This window comes from Xiphias gladius, chromosome 9, assembly GCF_016859285.1.
Source record: "Xiphias gladius isolate SHS-SW01 ecotype Sanya breed wild chromosome 9, ASM1685928v1, whole genome shotgun sequence".
Taxonomy (NCBI): Eukaryota; Metazoa; Chordata; class Actinopteri; order Istiophoriformes; family Xiphiidae; genus Xiphias; species Xiphias gladius.
The window spans coordinates 4,079,987-4,103,099 of record NC_053408.1 but is presented as its reverse complement, the minus strand read 5'-3'; the positions used below and the strand labels follow the sequence as shown (position 1 = coordinate 4,103,099).

The 23,113-nt window shown below is 45.8% G+C and overlaps 1 protein-coding gene across 1 annotated transcript; it reads right to left on the bottom strand.

Moving 5' to 3' along the window:
- Nucleotides 1–5,257: 5,257 nt before the first annotated feature.
- pdk2a (pyruvate dehydrogenase kinase 2a) lies at nucleotides 5,258–12,951 on the bottom strand. The gene is made up of 11 exons (XM_040135306.1): nucleotides 12,749–12,951; nucleotides 11,642–11,783; nucleotides 11,147–11,218; nucleotides 10,682–10,866; nucleotides 9,747–9,836; nucleotides 9,403–9,480; nucleotides 8,946–9,022; nucleotides 8,755–8,853; nucleotides 7,312–7,422; nucleotides 6,857–6,970; nucleotides 5,258–6,660 (listed from the first exon to the last, which is right to left on the bottom strand). The coding sequence occupies exons 1-11, from the start codon at nucleotides 12,864–12,866 to the stop codon at nucleotides 6,517–6,519; spliced, it is 1,230 nt and encodes a 409-aa protein (XP_039991240.1). The 5' UTR covers nucleotides 12,867–12,951; the 3' UTR covers nucleotides 5,258–6,516.
- Between the last annotated feature and the right edge of the window lie 10,162 nt (nucleotides 12,952–23,113).

The window sequence follows — 23,113 nt, the reverse complement described above, 5'->3', positions numbered from 1 at the left end:
GCATTAAGCTGACACTCATCCAGAGATTCCTGCAGTGACAATGGCTAAGTTAGCATTTAGGCTCAGATAGCACTAAAATTATATATTTAAAAAAAAAAAAACTATGTCAAACAACTTGAATTGATGGCAAAGAGAGCGTGTAAACTTGGTCATGATACACTCTCCACGTGTTTATTGAAAAGCAAATCCGATTTATATTCATACTCAAGGATGCATTAGAAATCCACACAATTTAAAACACTGTCAAAATATTTATACATACATTGTTTCGTCTGCACAAGCAGTGAGCCCCCGAATGTAACGGTCACGGAGGCGGCGTTGGCCCAGGACCTACCGCAGTTGTGGGTGACACACGCTACAGCCCGTCTGCGGAGGAAGGTCATGTATGGAGACAAGCTGCCAACAGTGGAGGGACGGGGGATGTGTGTGGGAGAAGGCAGCGACCCAGTAGCCGTTGACCGCCAGCCACAGATCAGCCTTAAGGCCGGCACCGGCTGTTTGAGTGGAGAGGAAGAACTGGTGGACCCCGAACAGCCCGGTTCTCCTGTCGAAGGCCCGGCCCATGTTCGCCAGCACCTTGCCGTACTTGGTTCTGTTCACTTTGCCCGTGAGTTGGCCAGGGTGAGAGGCGAAGAAGGGGATGTTCCTGGAAGACACTGAAGGAAGGAGAGGGTTGCGGCAGTCATTTCGCCTCGCGTTTGCACTTGTTTGAGACGCCCACCGCAAACATTTACTGAAAAGCAAACAGAGTCAGATTGAACCAAAACAAACTAAAAGGATTAGTTTGAAATTTTTGGGAAATAGGCTTTTTCGCTTTCATGCTGAGAGCAGATCAGTCAGGAAGCTACACACAGGACATGGGTAGCTTAGCTTAGCATAAAGACTGGAGGAAGACGTAGCCAGCCTGCAGAAACGATGGCTTCTGTTTCCTGGCTGTAGAAAAGGAAAATGATATCAGTCCTCTCATCTAACTCGAAAAAATCATGCATTTCTTAAAATGTTCAACCCTTTCCTTTAAGATTAGATCAGCATTAGAATGTAAATGAGTGTTCCATCTGCATCTCCAATATGTTTATGTAAATCTTCTGGCTGGTAAATCTTTTGAGAAACACAAGAATTTGCGTACAGATACCTTAAGATGTTTTCATTGTTTTATCAAATACAATTAGTTTTTTACTGGTATGACAAAGCAAATATTTAAATACTGGTTATATTTATTCATTAGAATAACATCTTATGAGATTACGTTACTAAAAAGGAGCAAGGAAAATGAGACTACGAAGGAATATGGAACACGTTTATGTCTCATATGAAGGGAACCAATTTGTTTTAACTCATCTGTGCAGTCAACGCAGTTATGTTTGGTCTTCGGAGTGAATGTATAACATAGCAGCTGTGGACGAATGAATTCTAGTGAGGGTTAATGAATTGAGTACAAAAACATATCCATGTGTAAAAATAAGGTAGAATTTTATTTCCAGGGAACAACAAAAAGAAATATTATTGCTTAATTCTCAACAATAGGGTGTGTGCGTTTGTATCACTGGTTTTATTGATCTAACTTTATGTAGGTGCAGTTTTATGTTGCTGTGATTTGAGAGCTTGGTTTTGTATTTAAATAACATTATTTTTTAAAAATATATTGGATAATGTGCACATTTTTTTGGAAGGTAAGATGCATTTTCAATGGTTTGATTCAGTCCCAGGCCCTTGAATCAGTTTACGCACAACAACACTAGATGAGTTTTATATTGGAAAAACAAGCTAAATTTTAAGATAAGTTTTCCATTATTGGAATTAGACAATAATGGTAATAGCTGGGATATTAAGACAGTATCATATTAGTAAGACCTTGATATCTATGCAATCAGCAGCTTGTCGGTTTGACCGGGGTGAGTGCCAAGAAGTTCTTCAGAGGAAGGCCATGACTGCACCGAAAGAACTGAACAAACCATTAAAAGGCACCTACGTTCTTCAAATGAGCTGTCAATGTAAAAATATCTAACTAACAATCTCAGAGTCACTCTCACCGCCTCGTGCCAGCATGATAAGAAACTCAACCATTGTCCGCACTTGACCTCATATACTCATCAGCAGGTGACACAGTAATGCGGGGACAAAGTCAAAGTGTCACTTTTCACAGACTACTGGCAAACGTAGACACGAAATAATTGAGCCGTTGGCAGTTTTTGGGTCTGGATGGTCAGCAGAGAGCGGTAAAGCTGCAAAAGTGCAGCTTTACTCCACGCTGTCCACAGATGGATGAAGTGTGAAAAACCAGCATTCGTTCGAGGTGTGCAGCTCCGGAAAAACAGAATTTATTATTAATCATTACTTTCAAAATTACACTCATATAGTCAGTGAAGAAGTGCAGAGTAAATCAGATCCATTTACGTGAAAGTAGACTCTGCTTTGGCCATGTGGTGCATACCGCAAACCTGCTGACAGCATTGACCTTAAAGACGGATGAAAGGTGGAGTGGTTACTGTAAATTCCCCAGGAGGGAAGCAGTGAAGCCATCACTGAGATTTCATTCTCATTCAGATAAGACTTTTCCATGACTGCAAAAATGTGATTTTACAGAAGAGACTAGACTCTATTTTCCTGTAGTGAGTTTCTCTGCGGGCTCTGGGATCAGAGTGGACGGCAGGGACGCGAGCGAGGAGTCTGTCTCGAATTGAAACTGCTATTTTTCTCCGCACACGTGATTGGCGGTTTAAATGATAACCGCGTACACGTCCGACGTGGATATGTGCAGTGGATGTTTGAATCAGACAGACCACTAGAGGGTAACGACGGCATCCAACCGAAGCAGTATTCCCCCGGCACGGCGGTGGTCCAGTAGGTATCTTTATTTGAAGAGGAAAAACAGGATAACCTCTCAAGTGCTTCAGTGTCGTCTTAATGACAGGAATACTGACCCAGACTGGAGCAGAGGAAAACTGCAACAGCGCAACACACACTTGAATTCAGTCTCTTGCAGCACATGAAGACATCCTTGAAATATATTCACACGACAGAGCAACCGGAGCACTCCGTAATTTGGCTCAAATCAAAGAACCAGCTCTTCATGAAAATACTTGGCCTGTCAACGCGGCCGCTGTTGGCAGCTACTGTGTTGACAGGCCACTTTCACACGCACACACACACACACACACAAACACACACACGCAGGCTGACATGTTGGCAGTTGAGATGTTGTGGAGTTCGGAATCTGTAGCAAGGGCATCAGGCCATAGGTCACTGAGGGGATTGACTGAGCTGTGCCAGGTTATTTGTCCTCATACAGCAGCCTACATGTTTTCTGTGTTGTCTTCGGCTTTTGGACCATGTTATCCTTCTTTGAGCTACGTTTTTTATCCATTACAGCTCCTTCAGCCATGTCTTTTAACCATTTCACTATTCCAACCATTTGTCTCTTGGTTTTAGCTTGCTGTTTTTTCTTTTTCTTCTATACTAACTTGCTGAGTAGTTTTAATGCACCTAATCCTTATTCAAACAATATCTGTTTTCCCCTCAGTTGAGCTGCTCATAATCTTTCCATGCAGGCCTACCCCCTGCCAAATGTATGTGGACATTTACATAATGGATGTAAGTGTCCTTGGGGGGGGGGGTACAGGTACCCAAGGTTGGGAATCAGTGTTTCACGTTACATATATTTGAATGATTTGACTCAACCTTTCCTGCATGTGTTCCATTTTTATTTATCGACATTGCACACCTTATGAGCAAAAAGAGATTGTGCATAAGGTGGGATGTTTGTGCGAGTTTACGGTACACGCTATGCACAGGTTGGACTTGGTGTTTGTGTCACAGCGCTGTAGCCTTTCCTGTCGCAGTGGAAAGTTTATCAGCCTTTTGTTTGTGTGAGATAAGGAGAAGGGCACTGCCGGATTCTTTCCACTCCCCGATGTAGCTGCGGCGGGGGGTAAATGCTCCAGCTCAACGGCCGTATTTGGACTGGCTGCTGCCGGCGGGGGTTGGCCCGCATAAACACGGGACTGACGTGATGTCACTTGACATCTGCCACCCTGCGGGATATTTCATTCATCAACAAAAAACAGAGGGTCAAACAGGAAAACACAGCATGTATGTACCTGCACGCTCAGGCAATACGGCAAATAATATATAAATGATACAAGTTTCACATTAAAAGAAGGGGGAAGGGGCTTAAGAGATAAAAGGGTCTTCACACATTAGTTAAGTTCAAGCCAATTACAGTGTTGTGTTGATCTTTTTGATATCTTTGATATTATTCACTTTAAGCATATAAGCTCACAGTGCACATGATGTGGTGGAAGAAGTACTCAGAAACTTTACTTAAGTGAAAGTTAGAAAGAAAAAAAAAAAGCAAAACCGTAATGAAAAATTCCAGTTAAGGTGTCGCTGCTTTGTTCGAGTACGGTCAGATTTTTGTAGCAGAAACGTGCCCTTATTTTTTTTTTCTGGCAACACCTCAGTTTTCTCAGCAGAACCTGGCCAATGTGGGACAGACCCAGTGTGACAGGAGTGCCTTCGACAGCTCCCCTGAATCAGCTGGTTATCGTTAGTTTAGTGTAGAACAATCTTCTTCTATAAGCTCATCACATGGATCCTATGTGTAAAACTTTAGACTAGACGTAACTATAGCTGTCAAATATATGTATTGTAGGAAGTTTAGCACCAAAAGCTGAAAATTAAGCAAAGCACAAGTAAATGTGCTGAGATACTTTTCACCACTGCCATTCCTATGATGTAAAATGTATGCTGCCTCTCTCTTTTCATAGATGACACACAAGCTAAAAGAAGCCACCTATTATTAGAGCTCCCTGTAATTTCTTAGCCTCTAGCAGCGTGAATCTCACATGCCCCTGGTCCCAAACAACCACAAGACCCTGACTCACATGTTTCCCCGTGATGACCTCTGTCTCATTGGGCTCGGGGCCAAGAAAGGCAGGTTTTGGACGACAGTGTGATCCACCTTGTCATCTGGTGAAAAAAAATAGTGGCGTAGCTCCTCGTGCCCACAGGCAGAGGAAGACCAGCGGACGGGAAACCACTGCGGACATAAATCTGTGTGTGTCCATGATTTTTTTTGTGCCTGAGGGTCTGGTGCTGGAACGGCTGCAGGGCAGACTTGCTGAGCTTGATCTCGTCCCCACCTTGACACTGAGATATAACACTGAGATAAAAAAACTCTCCGTATCCCCGTATCAACTTTAGTCTAGTCCCACAAAGACAAAATCAAACGACACGAGAGCAACATTTTGTACTGAAGTTGTTCTTTTTAATTATTTGGATTGTATTTACAGTATTTACAATCATCGGTCACAAAAAGTGTAGCTATAAAAATAACCTTTCACATGCTGTATGATTAAGATAAATATAATACAAAAGAAAACTTTTCATCTTCGGAACATATGGACCCAAAGCCTTTTGTCCTCATATGGCACTGTGTAATAAACGATCCAGGACTGGCCTTGCCTTATTGGATCACAGACTGGTACAGAACTCAAACCTGACTTGAATCGCCCTCTGGGGTTTAATAACACTTGCCTCCATTGAAATCTGCTAAAAGCCTTGAAACTCCAGACCCACCGGCTGTAAAACGCTTTACATTAGACAGAAATTGGGCCCTATGGTGCTGTAGTTTCGATCATATAATACTCTTTATCTCCGTAATTAATGCGAACTAATGCACGGTAGAGTGGATTACATTCAACCGGATCAAAAAAAAAAAAAAGGATGCTAAGATAACACAGTATCTTATCAGTCAGTGTGAATACTCTGATTAAATTTTTAAAGATTGAAATATCAAAAGCCCAAACAAATATCCATGCAGAAAGCACAAAAGCACTTAACTTCAAAGTCATACATTTGTTCAAATCGACAGACTCGACAGCGTTACAGTACTTAAAATTCAACGACGTGCAACAAGCGTATTAGTTTAAATAGTTCAAGTAATTTCAATGAAATGAGCATGTGGGTGAAGTTGCTACTGTAAGGCTTGGGTGAAATTTTTCTACAGAAGACAGGAATCTGTTTTCTCTTCCAACTGTTCAACAACAGGTTCCCCCTGTTTAGGTGAATTCCTCTATTTGTCCCCTATATAAACAACGGCTGCAAAAATTTATGACATGCGTTAACGCCTTAAGCTGGAAAACCCTCCTCTGTAGGTCTTCATCGGCCCACTCATTGCCGAATCTCTCCCTCCCCGCTACCTGCACGTGACTCTCGGCTCCGTGTCCACACACACCCCCTGCCGATGCTAAGTGTATTTTAGCAGCATTGGAGCTCCCTCTCCAAAGTCTCAGAGGTGATGGTGAAAAGTATTCTCTGTTAGTAGCTGTTTTCTAATGGTCTATTTTCTCATGAAAAAACCCAGAAGGACAACGGGGACTGAAAACAAGATGAACATGCTACTGCTAAAACCAGACTGTACCCATCTGCCGTGGCAGATGATGACATGGGAATATGAACGCAGGTGTTCTGGAGGCTTCATGGTATGTAGTGAAGCACCAGACCCGGAGGACATTTTCACTTGGCCACCTTATAGTTGCTCAGATCTAGGGGCTCCTTACTGGGTATGCACCAGTCGTCGGCCTCTTGGCTCACTTTGTAGTTCTTCAGAGCAGTTTTGTTGTACACCGGCAGCCTCTCGATGGAGTCCGTGGACAGCGCCTGGAGGGACAAGACGACAAGACGTAATTAGAAATGGCCTGTCTTACCTGATCTGCCTCCACAGGTCCGCAGAGTTTGGACTGCGTTTGACAAAGCCATGTCACAAGCCAATTTTCTCTCTCTGCTATGTGCCGCAGACGTTCAAACTCTGGGCATCTTGTCACCGTTCCACGCATGATCAGCATGTCTGGCTCACCTTCAAGTAGATGACAGCGTCTGTGCCGTGGCCCTCCATGGAGTAGAGCTGCAGGTCCCCCTGGAAGTACTTGGCGTAGAGACGAGAGATGGGCAGACCGTAGCCGAAGCCAGCCTGCACAACGAGGAGAAGATCAAGGGTTTAAGACGGCTTTGTTCTCTGTCACACTGCAAGCCGCAGCGCTGCTCCATGGAACAGGCCTTTGGTCAAGTTTGTTTTGTGCATCGTGGATCAATAATTTTTTGAAAAAAAACCCCAAAAAACTGATGCCAGGATTTTAATCTTTAAATAGCAAAGAGTCTAAATAAAGGGCTGAATGAGCCTTTTTCGCAGGCTGTAAAGAAGTTTAACCAAATGGCAAATAGTGCACATAACAGTCTATCTACACCTGCTAAGACGACCTATATTTGTTTTGAATGACATCCCGGCACCCCACCGCTTGCATCTCTACTTACCAGCGGTGGCCGCGTGTGCTCTCCTATCTGTGGAGCAGGAGCAGTGGAGTACATGTAGCTGAAAAGGTTCTCGATCCTCCGAAACGGGACGCCGCCGCCCTTGTCACTCACCTACAGGCAGGGACAGAGGGGGAGGGGTAGGGCGGAGACAGAGAATGATGTGAGGACCCCGAGCAGAGCCGAGCACGAAGAGGTGGAGGTGACGCGCGCGGACAAGCTCCCAGCCTGTCGTGAACACTTGGCCTCAAACTTAAAGGGTGGAAGCTAAGTGGCTTCCTCTTTGTTTACGCCTCATATTGTCACGGCGAAAGTGCAGGATGACGGGAAGCTGCGTTTGTCAAATGCTGCTGCTGGTAGAGCAGGTACGTCAGAGAAAACAGATAGATATAGTACCAGATTAACAAGTGCAATTATAAAAGATCTTAAAAGAAAGACCACAGATATGTAAAAAAAAGAAAAGACCACTTTTTTTTTAGAAAAACTAAAAACAGCTCCCTGCTGCTGCTGGAATGAGGTTGAGACTGAGCCAAGACATTTTGAGGGCAGTAAAACCAAAACAATGAGCTGAAAGACATTAAAACGGGCTTAACTAAAAGGGAACCGCAGAGCCTGGTAATATTTATCTCTGGATTCCTCACAGCAAGCGACACATTTTTTTGTTTATTGTCTGTTACGTCACTTGTTGCCAGATCTACGAGTGACAACAAGACGTCCTGGTAACACATGGGCAACAAGACAAGGTTGAAAGGCTCTATGAATATGAAGGCACACGGCCCATGTAGCTCTTCTTATGAGAGCTTAGTAGCTTTGCTTGCCGGTAGCCAACATGCTTAATGGAGTGTGAAGCCGCTACCTAACAGGTTTAGAGAAAGATTTGGGTGGCGATGACGAAAAAAACGGCCGGTACGTTTAGCTTTAAAGGCCAAGTCATACCACACAGTTTACTTAATACTAAACCGATCTGAACTTGTGCAATACCATCATTGTAAAAGATGAACTCGTTGTGAAAGCGTTTTGTCTTCGCAGGCTTCGTTAAACTCGTTGGTTCACACAGAGCTTAGAATTACAAGGAGACACACCCATATTCCCGCTAACTCCTACTGTCAGTTTTAAAGCTTTAATCCACCTGCGGTTCAGTATGTAAACATTATGTGAGGAAACTCCTGGAGGCAACCTGCGCAGGACAAAGACGGAACATGCAAAGACAGAGTCCGTGGCACGAGAGCCGAAGGAAGGTGCCAAACAAGGAACCCGCAATTTGATGCTCCGTTGTTTTCCCCCGTTAAACCGCGGGTCTGAGGACAGAAGATGTCGAACGCTGTACAGATCTGTTAAGTCCTTTGAGGCATATTTGTGATTTTGGGCTGCGATATCCTTATGTACCAAAATAACCACAACATTGTTCAACAATCTTAAGCAGCTGAGCTGTATTTTGGAACCCACCTTGATTGACATATCCTCACCTCCCAGAGACACCATGACTTGAATGGGTGGGAGGTTGTTGCTGCTCTCATGGGTCTCAATGGTCGCCCTCATAGCATTCTACAAAAAAAAAAAGGGAAATATAATGTCATAAAACTCAAGTTAAAGTTGGTTTTAATATTATTTCTAATGCATTTGAGTAAAGATTGTACCTTAAAGAGCTCAAACAGCATGTGATAAAGGTGAGAGGGCACGTATACGATGCTTATTGAATGCTTCTTCTTCTTGTCTGCACAGGGGGAAAAAAACAAATAGCGTTTCTTCATTTCATCCACTTCATTTAAAATTCATTAGCCCTCACCACTCGTGGACGTTTTCCCATCAGCGGCAATTATTCCGCTCTGCTCTGCTCAGGCTTTACGGATGTGTGAGGACGGGGAGGAGGGGACCTGTGTGTCAATATTGTCCGATGCAGTCAGCCGGGCCCGCTAAGCCATTACTTCGATCACTCGCACTGTATGTGTACACACAGGGCCTGGCTAGATCTGTTCATTACTTAAATCTCTTCGACAAGACTACGAGGACCGCTGTCCCCCGTCGGGACGTTGGCATTAAGAGTGAAAACCGGGTTTGCGTGCAACCTGCCAGGTGAGATGGACGGAAGCTTACTGTTCATCTCCTGTAGTATCAGGTCAGGGGAGCGGAGATAGTACTGGTCGCACAGCATCTTGGCACTGTGGAAGGCATCTGACGAAAAAGCAGGGTGGGATAATAAAGTCAGAAATTACGATTACAATACAAAAAGAGCAGAAGTATTGATGGTTACCATGAGTGGGCCGAAACCTGTCTAATGTTAGTATCAAAGTAGCAATCGTTACAATACAAAAGGGGGCAGGAAAATTGCTCCAGAACCTAAAAGATGGGAAAAGACGAATCATTTTAACGCATCAAAACTTGGGTTCTTTGACCCATTAGGAGTAAAAATTTCAACTCCAAACATAATCCGTATTTACCCTGGACTACATCTCCAACTTGACAGTGAGGGTCAATGCTGCCGATGGTGTTGGGGTGGACAGGGTTGGTAGTGCCATCAAAAATAAGAGCTGCAGAGAAAAAAAACAAAAAAAACATGCCATCTTAAAAACTTTACATTGTGTATATTTGCCAGATGCTTTATCCAAAGCCACGCACATTTTCCGATACACATCCAATAGAATCAGTATTGATTTTAGTGTCTTGCTCAGGGACAGGAGGACTGGACCGCCGACCCTACGACAGCTGAGTCAATCCGCTCTCCCATCTAAACTATTCCCACCAGATAAACTACGACCAAATGTGACATCTTGACGTGAAGTAGTGCTGACAAAAGCGAGGAGGCGAAAGACAAGAATCCAGTAGTTTATATCCCATTTGCTTCTGTCTACATCTGTTTACACCAACTAATTGTTTTGTAGTGAAACTTCTACAGATATAAGTCATTTGCTGCCATTTCCTCGCTGACTTTATTTCGAAATATAAATTCTATAATACGAAGCCCAGCCTGACGCCGACTGCTCCCGGGGCCAGCAGAGATCAACCCCACGTGATTGGACGTGATGATAAGGTTTGCGAGGCGCCGTGTTTTTAAGGACTACTTCTGGGTACAGATTTACGTTCCCCCCGTGGGTGTCAAGCACCGGACGGGGAGCAGAACGAGTACGATGACGGGACGTGGCCTGGTACGACAATGTTCACTTCAGAAACAATGCAAGTACAACTACAAAACTCAAATAATGTTTACTTTAGCTTTGGCAAAAAACATCTGTTTTTCAGGCCCTGCAACATAAACTGCAGCAAATCACGAATTCTAATTTTAACGGACTAGATTATCTACACGGCCAGTGATAAAACACCAGGTAGAGACAGACGCAATAAATGATAAAGTTCTACTTGAAATCGAAACACTCACTGTGCTGGTTGATGAGCATGCGGATAGAAATGCGGCTCATGTAGAAGCGGTCCAGGAAGTACTGGATGTTCTGGTTGGTCACCGGGTCCCAGGGGAAGGCCTCTTTGTATTCTAAGATGCCCTGGGCCATGGTCGGCACTACATCGTTGTGCCTGTTTCTGATGGTGACTAGGGCGTCAACAAACCTGGGGAGGACGGACACAGAGGCATCCAAGCTGTCAGGAGTTCTGTTATCTCACAGTCAAAGGGATAGGGTGGCTGGGAAAGGCTCCAGGATCCAGAGGACCGAGATAATTCCATGTCTAGGCCCCCTGTCAAAGCTGAAACATCCTCAGTTAAACCTTCCCTTTCAAAAGATCCGATATGAGCTCACAGCCTAAAACAACTGAGCCTTCATTTAAATGCAAAAGTGGGGGCCGGTGAGTTTAAAACATGGGTTTCGGATGACAAATGTCAGAAACTTACTCTCCCAGCACTTTGTAGTCATCCGGATTCTTGTCCAGGAATTCAAGGATCTCCATTAAACTCTGTATGTACCTGACAAAAATCACAAACAAACACATGATCACACACACACACAAGCATATTCTGCAAAACGCCAGGCAAAACACAACCCGCGGGAATTTGATTAGGTTTCAAAACGGCTGCCTTTTGGACCTCGCGAGGGTATTTTTGTCGGGAGGCATTCCTCACAGAAGGAAAGGAAAAGCAGCCCACGCTGAAAACAAGCTCACGTGACACGTGACGAGGAACTAGGGTAAAGTTCACAGCCGAGAGCGCCCAGCCACCCAGAGTTGGTTGGAAGGAGTGCAACTTGGTCAAAGGCTGCTCCCGTCACCCCGAGCGCGCCGTAAACAAGTCAGCAGCTGTGGCCCTTTTCTGTTTTGAGCACCAACACCAGAGGCGCTGGATAACGTGGATCATAACAATGCTCAAATCCAGCTGCCTGGTCCGACTTACCAGCTCTGCACCGTTTGCACAGACGGGGTTGTGAGCAGTTTGTCAGGCAAGAGGTTGATTTCCTTCATGATGTTTGAAAGCCTCACGGGGAGCTCCTGTCTCAGAAAGACAAAGGACGTCTTCTCACAGGCGTTGATGGACCCTGAATCAGCACGGGGGGGGAAATACTGATTAGAGCTGAAGACATTTATTGATAAGGCCACAGGCAGAAAATGAACCGATTAATCGTAACGAGTCATTTTTGGAGAAAGAGAGCCGGAGAATCGCTACTCGCTGCTTCTCGAATGTGCAGGTTTTCTGTGTCTTATACGGCAGTAAACCGGATGCATTTTGGGCTCTGGCTGAACAAAAACCAGCACTTGCGGAGTTCTTTGAAACTATGCAGGGCATTTTTCACAATCTAATCAATCATGGCATTGATCATCAGCTGCAGCACCATAATACAGATTCCACTGTAACTGGATTCTTGAGTTCTCCTACTGGTGGCTGAACAAAACAAGCGAAAAGATGGCAGCTGGGGCTCTGGGACACTGACCAAACACTGTAATCGAATTACCACAACAACAACAACAAAACCAGATCAACAGATAATAACTACTGGCTCCAGCCCCAGTAGTAATAATAACAGTTTTAAAATGGATATGTACGATATTATTCTTAGGAAATAGTATTACTATTTTATTGCAAGCAAGAATTTGTGTTAGTGAACGTTTACCTACAACGGATTCCTCCGCACAAGGTGTACGGCAGCTGATTTACGGGCCGCAGGAAGACTGTGGTTAGAGACCGACGCATTTCAGCGTGTGGCTCGTCGGGTCCAGGCCCGGGTCCAGGCCCGAGCCCGAGCCCGGTCTGACGCAACTCTCTGCCGTGTAATCACTACGCTACTTCAGACGAACGCTCCGGCGCAGCCTCCACGGGGCCGACGCTCAGACCTGCCTGGTCCGGCTGTTTGGGTTTTGTTTTCATTCGGTTATTTATTTATTTTTAAAAAAAAACAATTTTACGAAAACGAGTCGCATTTCGGCTCAAGCTAATCGGCCCCGGGTCAACGCGGCTCCCCCGTTACATCAAGAACCACCCACCTGGGCGAGGATCGATACTCACCGAAATCGAGAAACTGCTTCATGGAGAGCGGCGAGGGAGAGAATTTCGAGAAATGCTCGATATGCTTGGGCACACTGGCCAAGGCGGCGTTTTTCATTATGAACCGAACGAACTTCATCGTTGCAGTGAGGTGTGTGTGTGTGTGTGTGTGTGTCTGTGTCTGTGTCGGGTGGGTGGGTGGGGGGGGCGCGCTCCGACTGCTGCTCCGGCTGCTGCTCCGGCTCCTTCTCCGGGTCCACGGCGTCCGACGCTAGCCTGCGGTCGACTCTACCGGACCTGTTTGTCACGCCGTCGGACGAAAACAGGGCAGGCGACCGCTGAAAGACAGCGAGCTCCAGCCAATAGAGAGCGGGGGATTCTCTTCCACTCGCGTTCGCGGCGGGCCAATAGAAATCGCCGGGGGGGGGGGCGGGTTTATTTTGGTTTGGGTGCTCGCGGCCCCGGAATCTCCCCTCGGGACGCGGTTGTCTCCGGTTGTGTAAAAAGCGATTCAGTGATCGCTTGACGAGCGAAGAACCGTGTAAGTGACCGGACGTGATCATTAGAGCCCCCCCAACCCCGAATGACCCCGTGCAGATTACCGATGTCCGCGGCCACGTGTGCACCGGACACCTCTCACTGACGACGCATTTTTTGGGGTGAAGACGTATTCAGAAAAATATCGTGATTTTGTGAGGGGAAAACCAAATACACGTAAATAAATTGTGGCAGAGTAAAAAAAAAAAAAAAAAAAAATTAGATGGATATTATTTATGACGGCTTTGGGAGAAAGGTTAGCAATTTGAAATATAGAACAGAAAAATGTGAGTTCATGCCTTTTTTTGGGGGGGGGGGCACAACAGTGATTCACTTTCCCCACAAATGTTTCACCCATTGGCCGATCGGCGACGTTCCCACCGGCAGCGTCTGACGGCGCCCCCTTTGTCACGCGCAGTTTTGAGCTCAAACCTGCGTCTGAACCGGGTCGTCCCGAGGCACCGGCCTGGGGGAAGCTGGTGTTTGCACATGCAGGTGCGGATGGGTCAGCGAGCGTCATCTGTTTCCTTCTAGATCATGCGCTGAGCTGATCACGGCGAGCACAAGGGGGGACCGAAACCGAGGGTTTAACCCGCGGGGACTCTGCATTGTCACCGGACGTAGCCCCGCGCTGGCTGCGATGCGCAAGTTTCGCCTTTGAGGAAGAAATTCAGCTTCTAGGCATTTTGATATGGCATAGTATATAGCCATTTCCAAACTTAGTGTGAGAATAGCCTGACGCTGTTTGATTTGGAGGTTACGGTGAGCACGAGCGTCTCCTCGCAGTCAGCTCGATTATTAGATCATTAACTTCTGAAAGCGCGCGGAGCCGCTCGTAAACTCGGGGGGATTTTCCATCCACCTCCATCCTCATCTGGATGATAACGCAGCCGGACACCGTCTGCTCCTTGTTTATTTCCCCCCCTCCCGATGGACAGAGGTTCACCCTCTGTGAATGATTCTGCGGAAGCTTGCCACCGACGGTTTTGAATAGAAATCCCTTTGTCAGGGAACACAGTGTCCTGGTCAAAATCTCCCATTACATAAGCGGCGGCCGTGTCAGTACAGTTGGGATAGTCGTTATCGAGCCGGCCTGCCCTGCCTCACCCTTCGAAACATTAGTTTACGCATTTTTTTTTTGTCGTTGCACGTGGGAAGAAGGAAGAAACCTGAGAGTAAGGACAGAAATCTGCTCCTGAAAATGTCAGGGCTCATTTCAGCTCCGCCAGCTCACAGCAGATAGTTATCCGATCCCTGCTGGGCAATATCGAAACAAGTAAAAGTCATATTGTTTTCAAAATGACAGTTGCTCGGTTGTTTGGTGTTTGTTTTACTACATCAGCTACGTCCATGCTTTAACAGGATTTGATCTCGTCTCATCTAGAAAGGTACTTGAAGCTTAATTTAACAGATCGTTTTTCCGATGAGCCGTCCACTTGACACACCCAAAAACGCCAGCGCCTCTTATACGCAAACCAGGTTTTCTTTCCGAGTTTTGCCTGCAGTGTGGTCCGGGTCTAAAGTCCACAAGAGAACTCGTCACTCGTCATGCGACTCGTTCAAATCTGCCAGTCACGGCGAAATACGCTGTCCTTCAAGGCAGACGTGTCCTTTGGAAGAGAGTAGTGGATGCCAAAAAAAAAATAAAATGTATAAGTCAACTGAAGGATCTCCTGCTAGGAAAGAAGGAAACAAAAGGCTTTGGTCAGCACTAGATTTATTACCCGTGGAGATTTATTGGCGTTTGACCACAGGAAACTGAGGGCAGTAAAGAAAAAAAACCAAAACAAAACAAAACATGGCTCTTCTGCATTTTTTAAACGTACAGATGCCAGAGGACCCTCTTTCTCTCTGCAGTTTACTCAACACTAGTATGAAAAGTAGGATTTTATAATGGCTACATGTCCACCGGTGATGTCAAACACCCTTATCCGAAAGCGTCGCGACCTCCAGCACGAGGGCTGCTATTTCTCCAAGGTACCCTTGTAAAACCAGATGGAGGCTTGATTTGATTCCTGTGCCTGCATCTTGTCACGCTCCATTTTATTTTATTTGAAAGGACACGTATAGGCTTTAAAGCAGTAACCTGTGAAATTCCTTGGGTGCGTGCGCTGGCGTTTTGCGTGCACTGCAACTCCGACAGGTCTTGTGGGAATCACACACAGTCTGGGCAGAAACTGTGATGCAGTTTTTTTTTTCTCGTCTGTTCAGACCGTCATTTCGAAGCCAGTCGTTCCAAGTGTTACTCAAATTGTACCAAAGTACAATTTTTGAGGCACTTGAGAGGCTAACACGTCCATTATATTCTACTTGGCACTGCCACTCCGCTACGATTCAGAGGAAAATATTTGGCGGCTGTGGTTACTAGTTTTATTAAGCAACCGGAGGTAACGGATCCACACTAAATACAGTTTTGAAATACACTTTCATGGCTTTATTTTCTTAGTTTTCTGCACCACAGCGACCCCTGGCCTCATTTTACTTCACAGAAAGATGATCCCAGTGAGTTTAAATGTGTGTGTGTGTGTGTGTGTGTTGTTTTTTTTGGGGGGGGGCACTGGAATCTGATCAATACCCAGGATCAGTACTTTTACTTTTGATACAGTACATTTTATTGAAAAACCCAGGATGGATTTTTCCTTGTAATTGTGGATTTAATGGTGGTTTATCAGTTGCCAGTGAAGAGTGGCCACACAGAGGCTACATTATTTATGAGGCCATGACAGATTACAACTTCAGGCTGTCGTTTAGTATAAACTGGCCCAGGAGACAACATTTAGGGGGGGAGAGCTTGACTGGTCAGGGCTGGGGTGGGGGTGGGTTGTTGGCTACCCCCAGTACATTTCCGCTCCCCGTCGACCTACATTCCTGCCAGTGGTCAGCTCCTGTTCCCCACTGTCAACAGCAGGGCATAACAGGCATAAATGTTTGGGCGCTCGTTCAGGGCCATATCGGTTCAAGAGTGGAGCCGATGGAGAACAACAAGCGGCAGTGGAAATTTCCTCTCGCTCCAGGCCGGGGGGGAGCTGTCGATGGGCCGTTACGCAGGGCCGGGGTCAGCTCAGTTAGAAACTGCATTTAAATGCCAGTGAGTCACTTCACAGGGTGCAATATAACAAAAGCTTACCCCTGATTAATGTCCAAATCAAATCCACTTCTTACTGAACTCCATTCCTTATTTCATATGCCTGCTCTCCGTCTGTTTTCAAAAGACCAAAAACATTTAATAATTAACCATGACCATGGCTTTTTAAAGAATTTGACCAATGTAATCACGACGTCGTTCGCAGCGTCTGAAGGTCCTATTCATGAAACGGCGGATGATGACAGTGCAACGTGAATACAGATTAGAGGAGATGTTCCACCAATCAAGCATATGAATAGAGCTTCTGCACGGTCATTATAATCATTTTGGAAGGAACTGCTGACAGCGAACAATGAAAAAAAGTACAAGAGGAAGAATAATTAAAGAGAGGAAACTTAAGCATAGGCCTGGAGCGGACAACCTTGCAAAGGTTATGTTGGCAAAAACTATGGTTCAACTGAATCCACAGGCCAACTCTTCGAGTCAGATGGCAGAGCCTCAGGAGCTTTCTGTAAGCCATAAAGTCGTCCGTCCACATTAGAGTTTGTGACATTCTCACCCCACACAGTTCACCCTTCATTAGTGAGATTCAATTCTTTTACTTTCGAATATTTTGCATGTCTGCCGTTATGTCCACTGCGCCTTCTATTATTGGGAGCGTGGCTCTTCCTACACCCCCCAACCACTGCTGCAGCTGTGTCAGGCCTAATGTTCAGTAGCCTCCTGATGCCCTTGTACCCTTCCTCCCGTCTTTATGAAGTCTCACCATCTCCTCTCTTACTTGTTGCCACGTTGCATTGGACACAACCCGGGCCAAAACGCACGAAAGCTGCGGTGTTCACGGGTACTTTTGTAAACTCGTTCGTGAAGTTAGCTTTACTTTGAAATCACCGCTGTAATCCAGGTCTCCGCAGGTATGATTCTCAGGGGACACGGATGCACGGAGAGGGTCCGAGGCAACAAGGAAGGTTGTCTTCCTAACGCGCGCCGGGGACTTAGCTGGCTTACGTCATTGATTTCCAAAAGCTGTTTCCACGTCCGCGCTAAAACACAAAGCTGGTGTTCTCAGCTTTATCCACTGTGAAGAACATTTTGGAAAAATGTTTTTTAGTGAGAAAATGCTGACTCACTGGAATGTACTCTTAGTCTGTCGCCGTTCACACCATGAATATACACTGGAGATCATCGAGGTGATTTCGGGTATCTGACATCAGGGTAAATAATTAACCAAACGTGAAGAATAGTTGGAAAGAATATGTCAACTATTAGGAGACAAAACTATGCAAAGCCGTGCACAGTTGTACTCGTGTCAGTTGCAGGCTTTTTTTTGGAGTATTTCTTGATGAACTGCAAGTGCTTGTAACCCGAGGGTGGCGATGTTTCAGACTGCCTCTCTGTTCCTGACCCCTGAGGAGCAAATACGTTTCTTCAGCGATTGCCAGAGGTGTTGTAGTCGGCCTTTAAGCTACAGGACACTTTAGAGAGGGTGTGCGTTCATGGCGTGTGCAGTGCAGTTTTGTATCAACTCTGACCACACAATTATCTTTCAGGTTTCAGAAAGCTGCAGCGGTAAACTGTCAAACTGTATGCGATTTTCTTCATTTTCAAAGTCACTTTTCATTGACTTGAAGCTATGCCGGTTACTTTCACTTGTTGAATATTCATTCATCCTTTACCGATCGACCGGGTCTTCGCGGCATTTCTTTTACAGTACACATCATTTGCTGCCTAAAGGCTCAATGACAGCGTTTCAAAAAAAGCCGTTTCCTTTTTCCTCTGCCCACTGCTTGTTGGATAGGTGTCAGTCCCCTGTGAGAAGAAGAAAAATGAACGAATCAGTGAATTCAATTCAAGAGAAAATAAATTAAAAAATGTTTATATGTAGGGTATGTTATGTAAAAAAAACTCCCACAAGTATGTTATGTATTTGATGAAGTGTGCACCAAGGGAGAAGATGATGGTTATATGCTCTGCCCCTGAAGGAAAAATCACTATAATACCCCCGTAATCAGCAGCATACCAGTGATCGCTGGACTGTTCGGATTCGACCAGGTAGCGGCAGCGTCTTTGATTCAAAATCACCCTGTAAAAATGCGTTTCTTGAGTTTCGTCTTACCCGTCTCAGACTGTCCGATGTCTAAGAAGAAACAAAAGCCACACAAACGTATTTTCAAAAGGCCACTTGCATAGCCAGGGCTTGATGCTCCGCCAGGATGTATTTCCTGAAAGTCTATGTTTAAAATTTGGTTTTTGGAGTTTTGAACAGCAGCATAGAGCTCACTCTTTGAACTGAGAGTACATGATAACTGGCTTTATATACTTTTGATACCATTTCAGTAAATTTGAAAGCATTACAGACGCAAGATGGAGTCCACAACTGCTTTTGGGACAACTGCTTGTCCCCGTAGAACGGCACGAGGCGGCTGAAAATAAAGAGACATTTTAAACATTCATCATACTGATTATTAGACATGGTGTGTGCACCCATACATAACCTATGCCACAGCGAACGTGAAGCATACATACATAAAACCTATGAAAATGCATCGTGCCCGGGTGATTTTCATCCACATCAGTCGGTTGTATTTGTCAGTATCCTTTATAATGTAAGACTTTATTGATCCCCGAGGGGAAGTCGACATGTTACAGCAGCACAGAGAAAGGCTGAGATGTAAGAAAACAGATAAATCACTCTTTGAATGAAATAAGTAAAAGGATAAAATCAGAGACTAAAGAAATTAGACAGATGTCATTAAAAAGCTACAGACAATATATACTGAACAAAACAGTAGTATAGTCATATAATGCAATGTAAAAATAAAAACTGTGTTACAGATATGTTACTACTTCTTATACTACTAATGGATATATTTATAACTGAGCTTCATGGTTGGGCATGTAAACAGCTACCTCCTCCCTTCTCCTCCCACCCCCCCTCCTCCCCCTCTCCTCCCCTCCTCTCCTCCCCTCCTCCCTCCTCCTCTCCGCCTCCTCCTCCTCCTCTCTCCTCCCCTCCTCTCCCCTCCTCCTCCTCCTCCTCCTCCTCCTCCTCCTCCCCCGTCCCCTCATCCCATCTCCTCTCCGCCTCTCCACCCCTCCTCCAACCCCCCCCTCTCCTCCTCCCCTCCTCTCCCCTCCTCTCCCCTCCCCCTCCCCTCCTCTCCTCCTCCCCCTCCTCTCCCTCCCCTCCCCTCCTCTTCTACCTCCTCCTCCACCTCCTCCTCCTCCTCCTCTCCTCCCCTCCCCTCCTCTCCCCTCCTCTCCCCTCCTCTCCCCTCTCCCCTCCTCTCCTCCCTTCTCCTACCTCCTCCTCCTCCTCCTCCTCTTCTACCTCCTCCTCTCCCTCCTCCTCCTCTCCTCCCCTCCTCTCCCCTCCTCTCCTCCCTTCTCCTCCCTCCTCCTCCTCCTCCTCCTCCTCCTCCTCCTCCTCCCCTGTCCTCCCCCTCCGCCACAACTCTCCTCCCCCCTCCTCCCATCCCACAGCCTGTTGTCATTGTTTGCTCTCCTGTCAGGCTCGAGCTACGCACACGACTGCAGAAGCATGATCCCCGTTAACTGTGTCATCAAATCCTCAGATGACGCAGCTGTCTTGGGCTTACTGCACAAGAATAGCACCCCATTAGTATATGGGGAGAGTTGCGAAACGGTGTGACAAGAACCATCTCACACCGAACGTAAAAGAAAAAGAAAAAAAAAAAAGAAGCAGGAGACAGGTTTGGATCCCAGAGGCACAAGCCTGTGTTTATCCATCAGGGATCCATCGCTCACGTCTTTTCCCACAGGAAACTTAACATTGACTGGAGATTTTGCTCCCGATTTCAGTAAAGACTGCATTTCTAACACAGGCGGGGTTAATGGAGCAGCACGGACCCGAGGTGTATCGTATAGATCCCGTGGTTCAGACGGGGTCGGTGGCTCTCCCGCGCAGCTTAATGCCTTCACGCAGACAGTCTGGAAGATTATAGGAGTTTGGTGACATCTTGCAAGAGTAGGCTGCTTTATGACATGCGGATAGAGCCCAAGCTTGTCTATGCCCGAGCTCATAGTCTGCACTTAGAATATCACCTCCGTCCATCAGGCTCCAATATAGTCTATGTTGGTCAAGATGGTAATTCTCCATCAATCCAGCTTTGTAAGCAGGGAAATGTCCTACAGGATGTCGCAGTATGTGAAACAGAAGGCGTCGTCCACACTGTACATATGTGTCCCAGCTGCACTGGACCTAATGTAATGTTTACGTGTGCTTGTTTTCTGTATGTATTTATTGACTTTCATGACTTTAGTGGGATGAAGCTGGGATCCTATCTCAAAACGGCACGTGCGGAATATTTGTGACGTACGTTTTGTTCGTCAAATGTCCCAAACCCGTTACGAAGTACCTACCTGTGAATTCATCGCATGTGACACTAGATGTGAAAATGTCATTTTCCCATGTGACGTCTTACACTTTACACGTGAAGTATCTGACATTCACATGTGCTGACATTGTATATACTTATCACACGTGAAATGTGCAAAAACCCTGTGTGCCCACATGTAATTTTGTCTCGTAGGAAAAGGTGCTTCCGTGTGTTAAAGTCATAGACATAAGGAATGTGCAATGCGCAACAGGACCTCTCAGTTTCAAAGATATTTCTAAACCTCTCTGCGAAAAAGCAAAATATAGGTTCCACTGGAATTTGCTGAGGAATGATTCATTCAAACATTAAAAGGTTGTATGTAAAGAATGAAGCGATGAAGCCAGAACGGTAACAGATTCTCTGCTGAATGTTCAGGTTATCTGGAAGAGTAATACAAAATATTGAAGTCTAATTTAAGTCTGATGCAATGCACTGATTTAAAAGATAGGGGAGCATCTGCAGGCCTTGGTCGCACAACGTCAAAGTATAGAAACTTAAGGCAGCAATGCAGTTTACACATTTTGTTATTCCAACAGCATCGATGTGAAAGTGAAGAAAAAACAAAACTATAATTTGTGCACATCAAGGACAACTGTGCCAAAGCAGAATCTACTTATGGAATATTTAATAATGACAGTCACTACGAGGTTCTGTCGATGAAACAAGAACTTCTCACTCTTGGACCTGTGCACGACACGAGTGGGGCGCCGAGGAGTCAGATACTGACCCGGATTTAACCTTGCGCGTCCAGGCCCCGACGCTCTCTCCTTTATGGACTTTGGAGACCTTCGCCTGTTCCGGCCACACACGGAAATCTGTCCTCACGACCCGAAAAACAAACAACAACAACAACAACAACAAAAACAACAACATGTGAAGAGCTTTCACGTCTATAGCCACCGGTATGTAAGCTGTTGTAGTGTCTGCATGCTTGAGCTATAAATACACCTCAGTGTGGTTACTTCTGCTTTCATCTTATTCCCACCCCTCTTTAAAAACTGTAAAAGACACACCGTGTCTGGGGTGGGCTTTAATTTGAAGTCCTCAGGGCCAAGTATCTCAATAAGAACCTCAGATACGCGAATCTTTCCCTGAAGCTGCCGAGGGGGTCTGTTGCCTCGGCTCTCCCTCTGAAACGCAGGGTGACTCAGGCAGGAGACATAGATGTTCTCGTCAAAAGGAGAGACTGACGCTCCTATTCCCGCGACATCATCATCCCACACTAGGAGCGGAGCTCCACGGCGTGCGATGTGATGCTCAGTCCTGCACAGTAGCAGCTACGGGAGGCGCGCTCGTCCCTGGCACAGGAGCACGGGGAGACGGGGCCGGAGCAGCGGACACGCCGTGAGAGAGAGCGCCTTTCTGGGGGTGCCCTGCCCCCGCCTCCCGACCTCCTCCCGTGCGATGGCATCTGTGGATCGATCAGCGGGAGCGCGTGAGTTATCTTTCCTTAACCGATCCGTGCCGTGTGTCTTTCATGTGACGGATGCAGTGTGTGCTGAAGACGCAGGGGCAAACTGGATGTCTGACAGCGTAGCGCATCACAGCCATGTTTTTAATCATCGCACCGGCGGAGCACAACCTCGTTTTGAAATGGGCCAAACACGGGGATGTAAGATTTTTTTTTCTTTAAAGAAAGAAAGAAAGAAAAAGAAAAAGAGAAAGACACGAAAATCGTCATCTGTTGTGCTCATTTATTGTACGCGCAATTTGTTTGCAGCGACCGAAGCGGATGCGTACATCTCCTTAAAGGAGACGCGTGTGCTCGGCGCTCTGGCAACATCAGCACCGCGCGGAGCGAAGCCCTGGCCGCAGGCAGCCCCCAACTTGGGCTCTGCGCGGACGGAAGGCGGGCAGCGGGAGTAGCCTACCTCTGTCGGGTAGTTGCTCCACGGCCCTGCTGTTACCGCTGCATGTTTAGTCACAATAAGACAATAATCATAATAATAGGGAAAAATCTCAGCACCACAGCTGAACTTGCACTGTATGTTCTTTCCTCGGACTAGCAGCCGAATGTCAGGTTAGAATGATACCAACACTGTAGTGGTAAATATAAATAAAACAACAACAAAAAACCGCACTCTTTTCTGTACAGCAAAAACTTAACATCCTGTAAGAACATTTATGAATTTTTGTTTTTTTTAAATTTGAAAATGAGTCATTTTTTCATGCAAAACATAAAAAAAAAAAAAAAAACTAAAGCTGGGTTTCTGTGTAAAAATAACACTAAGTTGAGGGAAACGTAGGCTCATGGGCTCTTGGACAATTCTGAGGAGTATTTCTGGCTTGGAAATACCAACAGTGTGCATCAGGCTCAGTGTGGATAAATACAAGCGGAGTAAAAAAAAAAAAAAAAATGGAAGA

Bases quoted from the DNA above. Each gene is read 5' to 3' on its own strand.
- pdk2a (XM_040135306.1), bottom strand. From the start codon at position 12,866: ATGAAGTTCGTTCGGTTCATAATGAAAAACGCCGCCTTGGCCAGTGTG. The intron at 9,837-10,681 runs GTGAGTGTTTCG...TTTTCTCTGCAG, and splicing joins CATGCTCATCAACCAGCACA to CTCTTATTTTTGATGGCACT. The intron at 6,661-6,856 runs GTGAGCCAGACA...TTGTCCCTCCAG, and splicing joins ACGCTGTCATCTACTTGAAG to GCGCTGTCCACGGACTCCAT.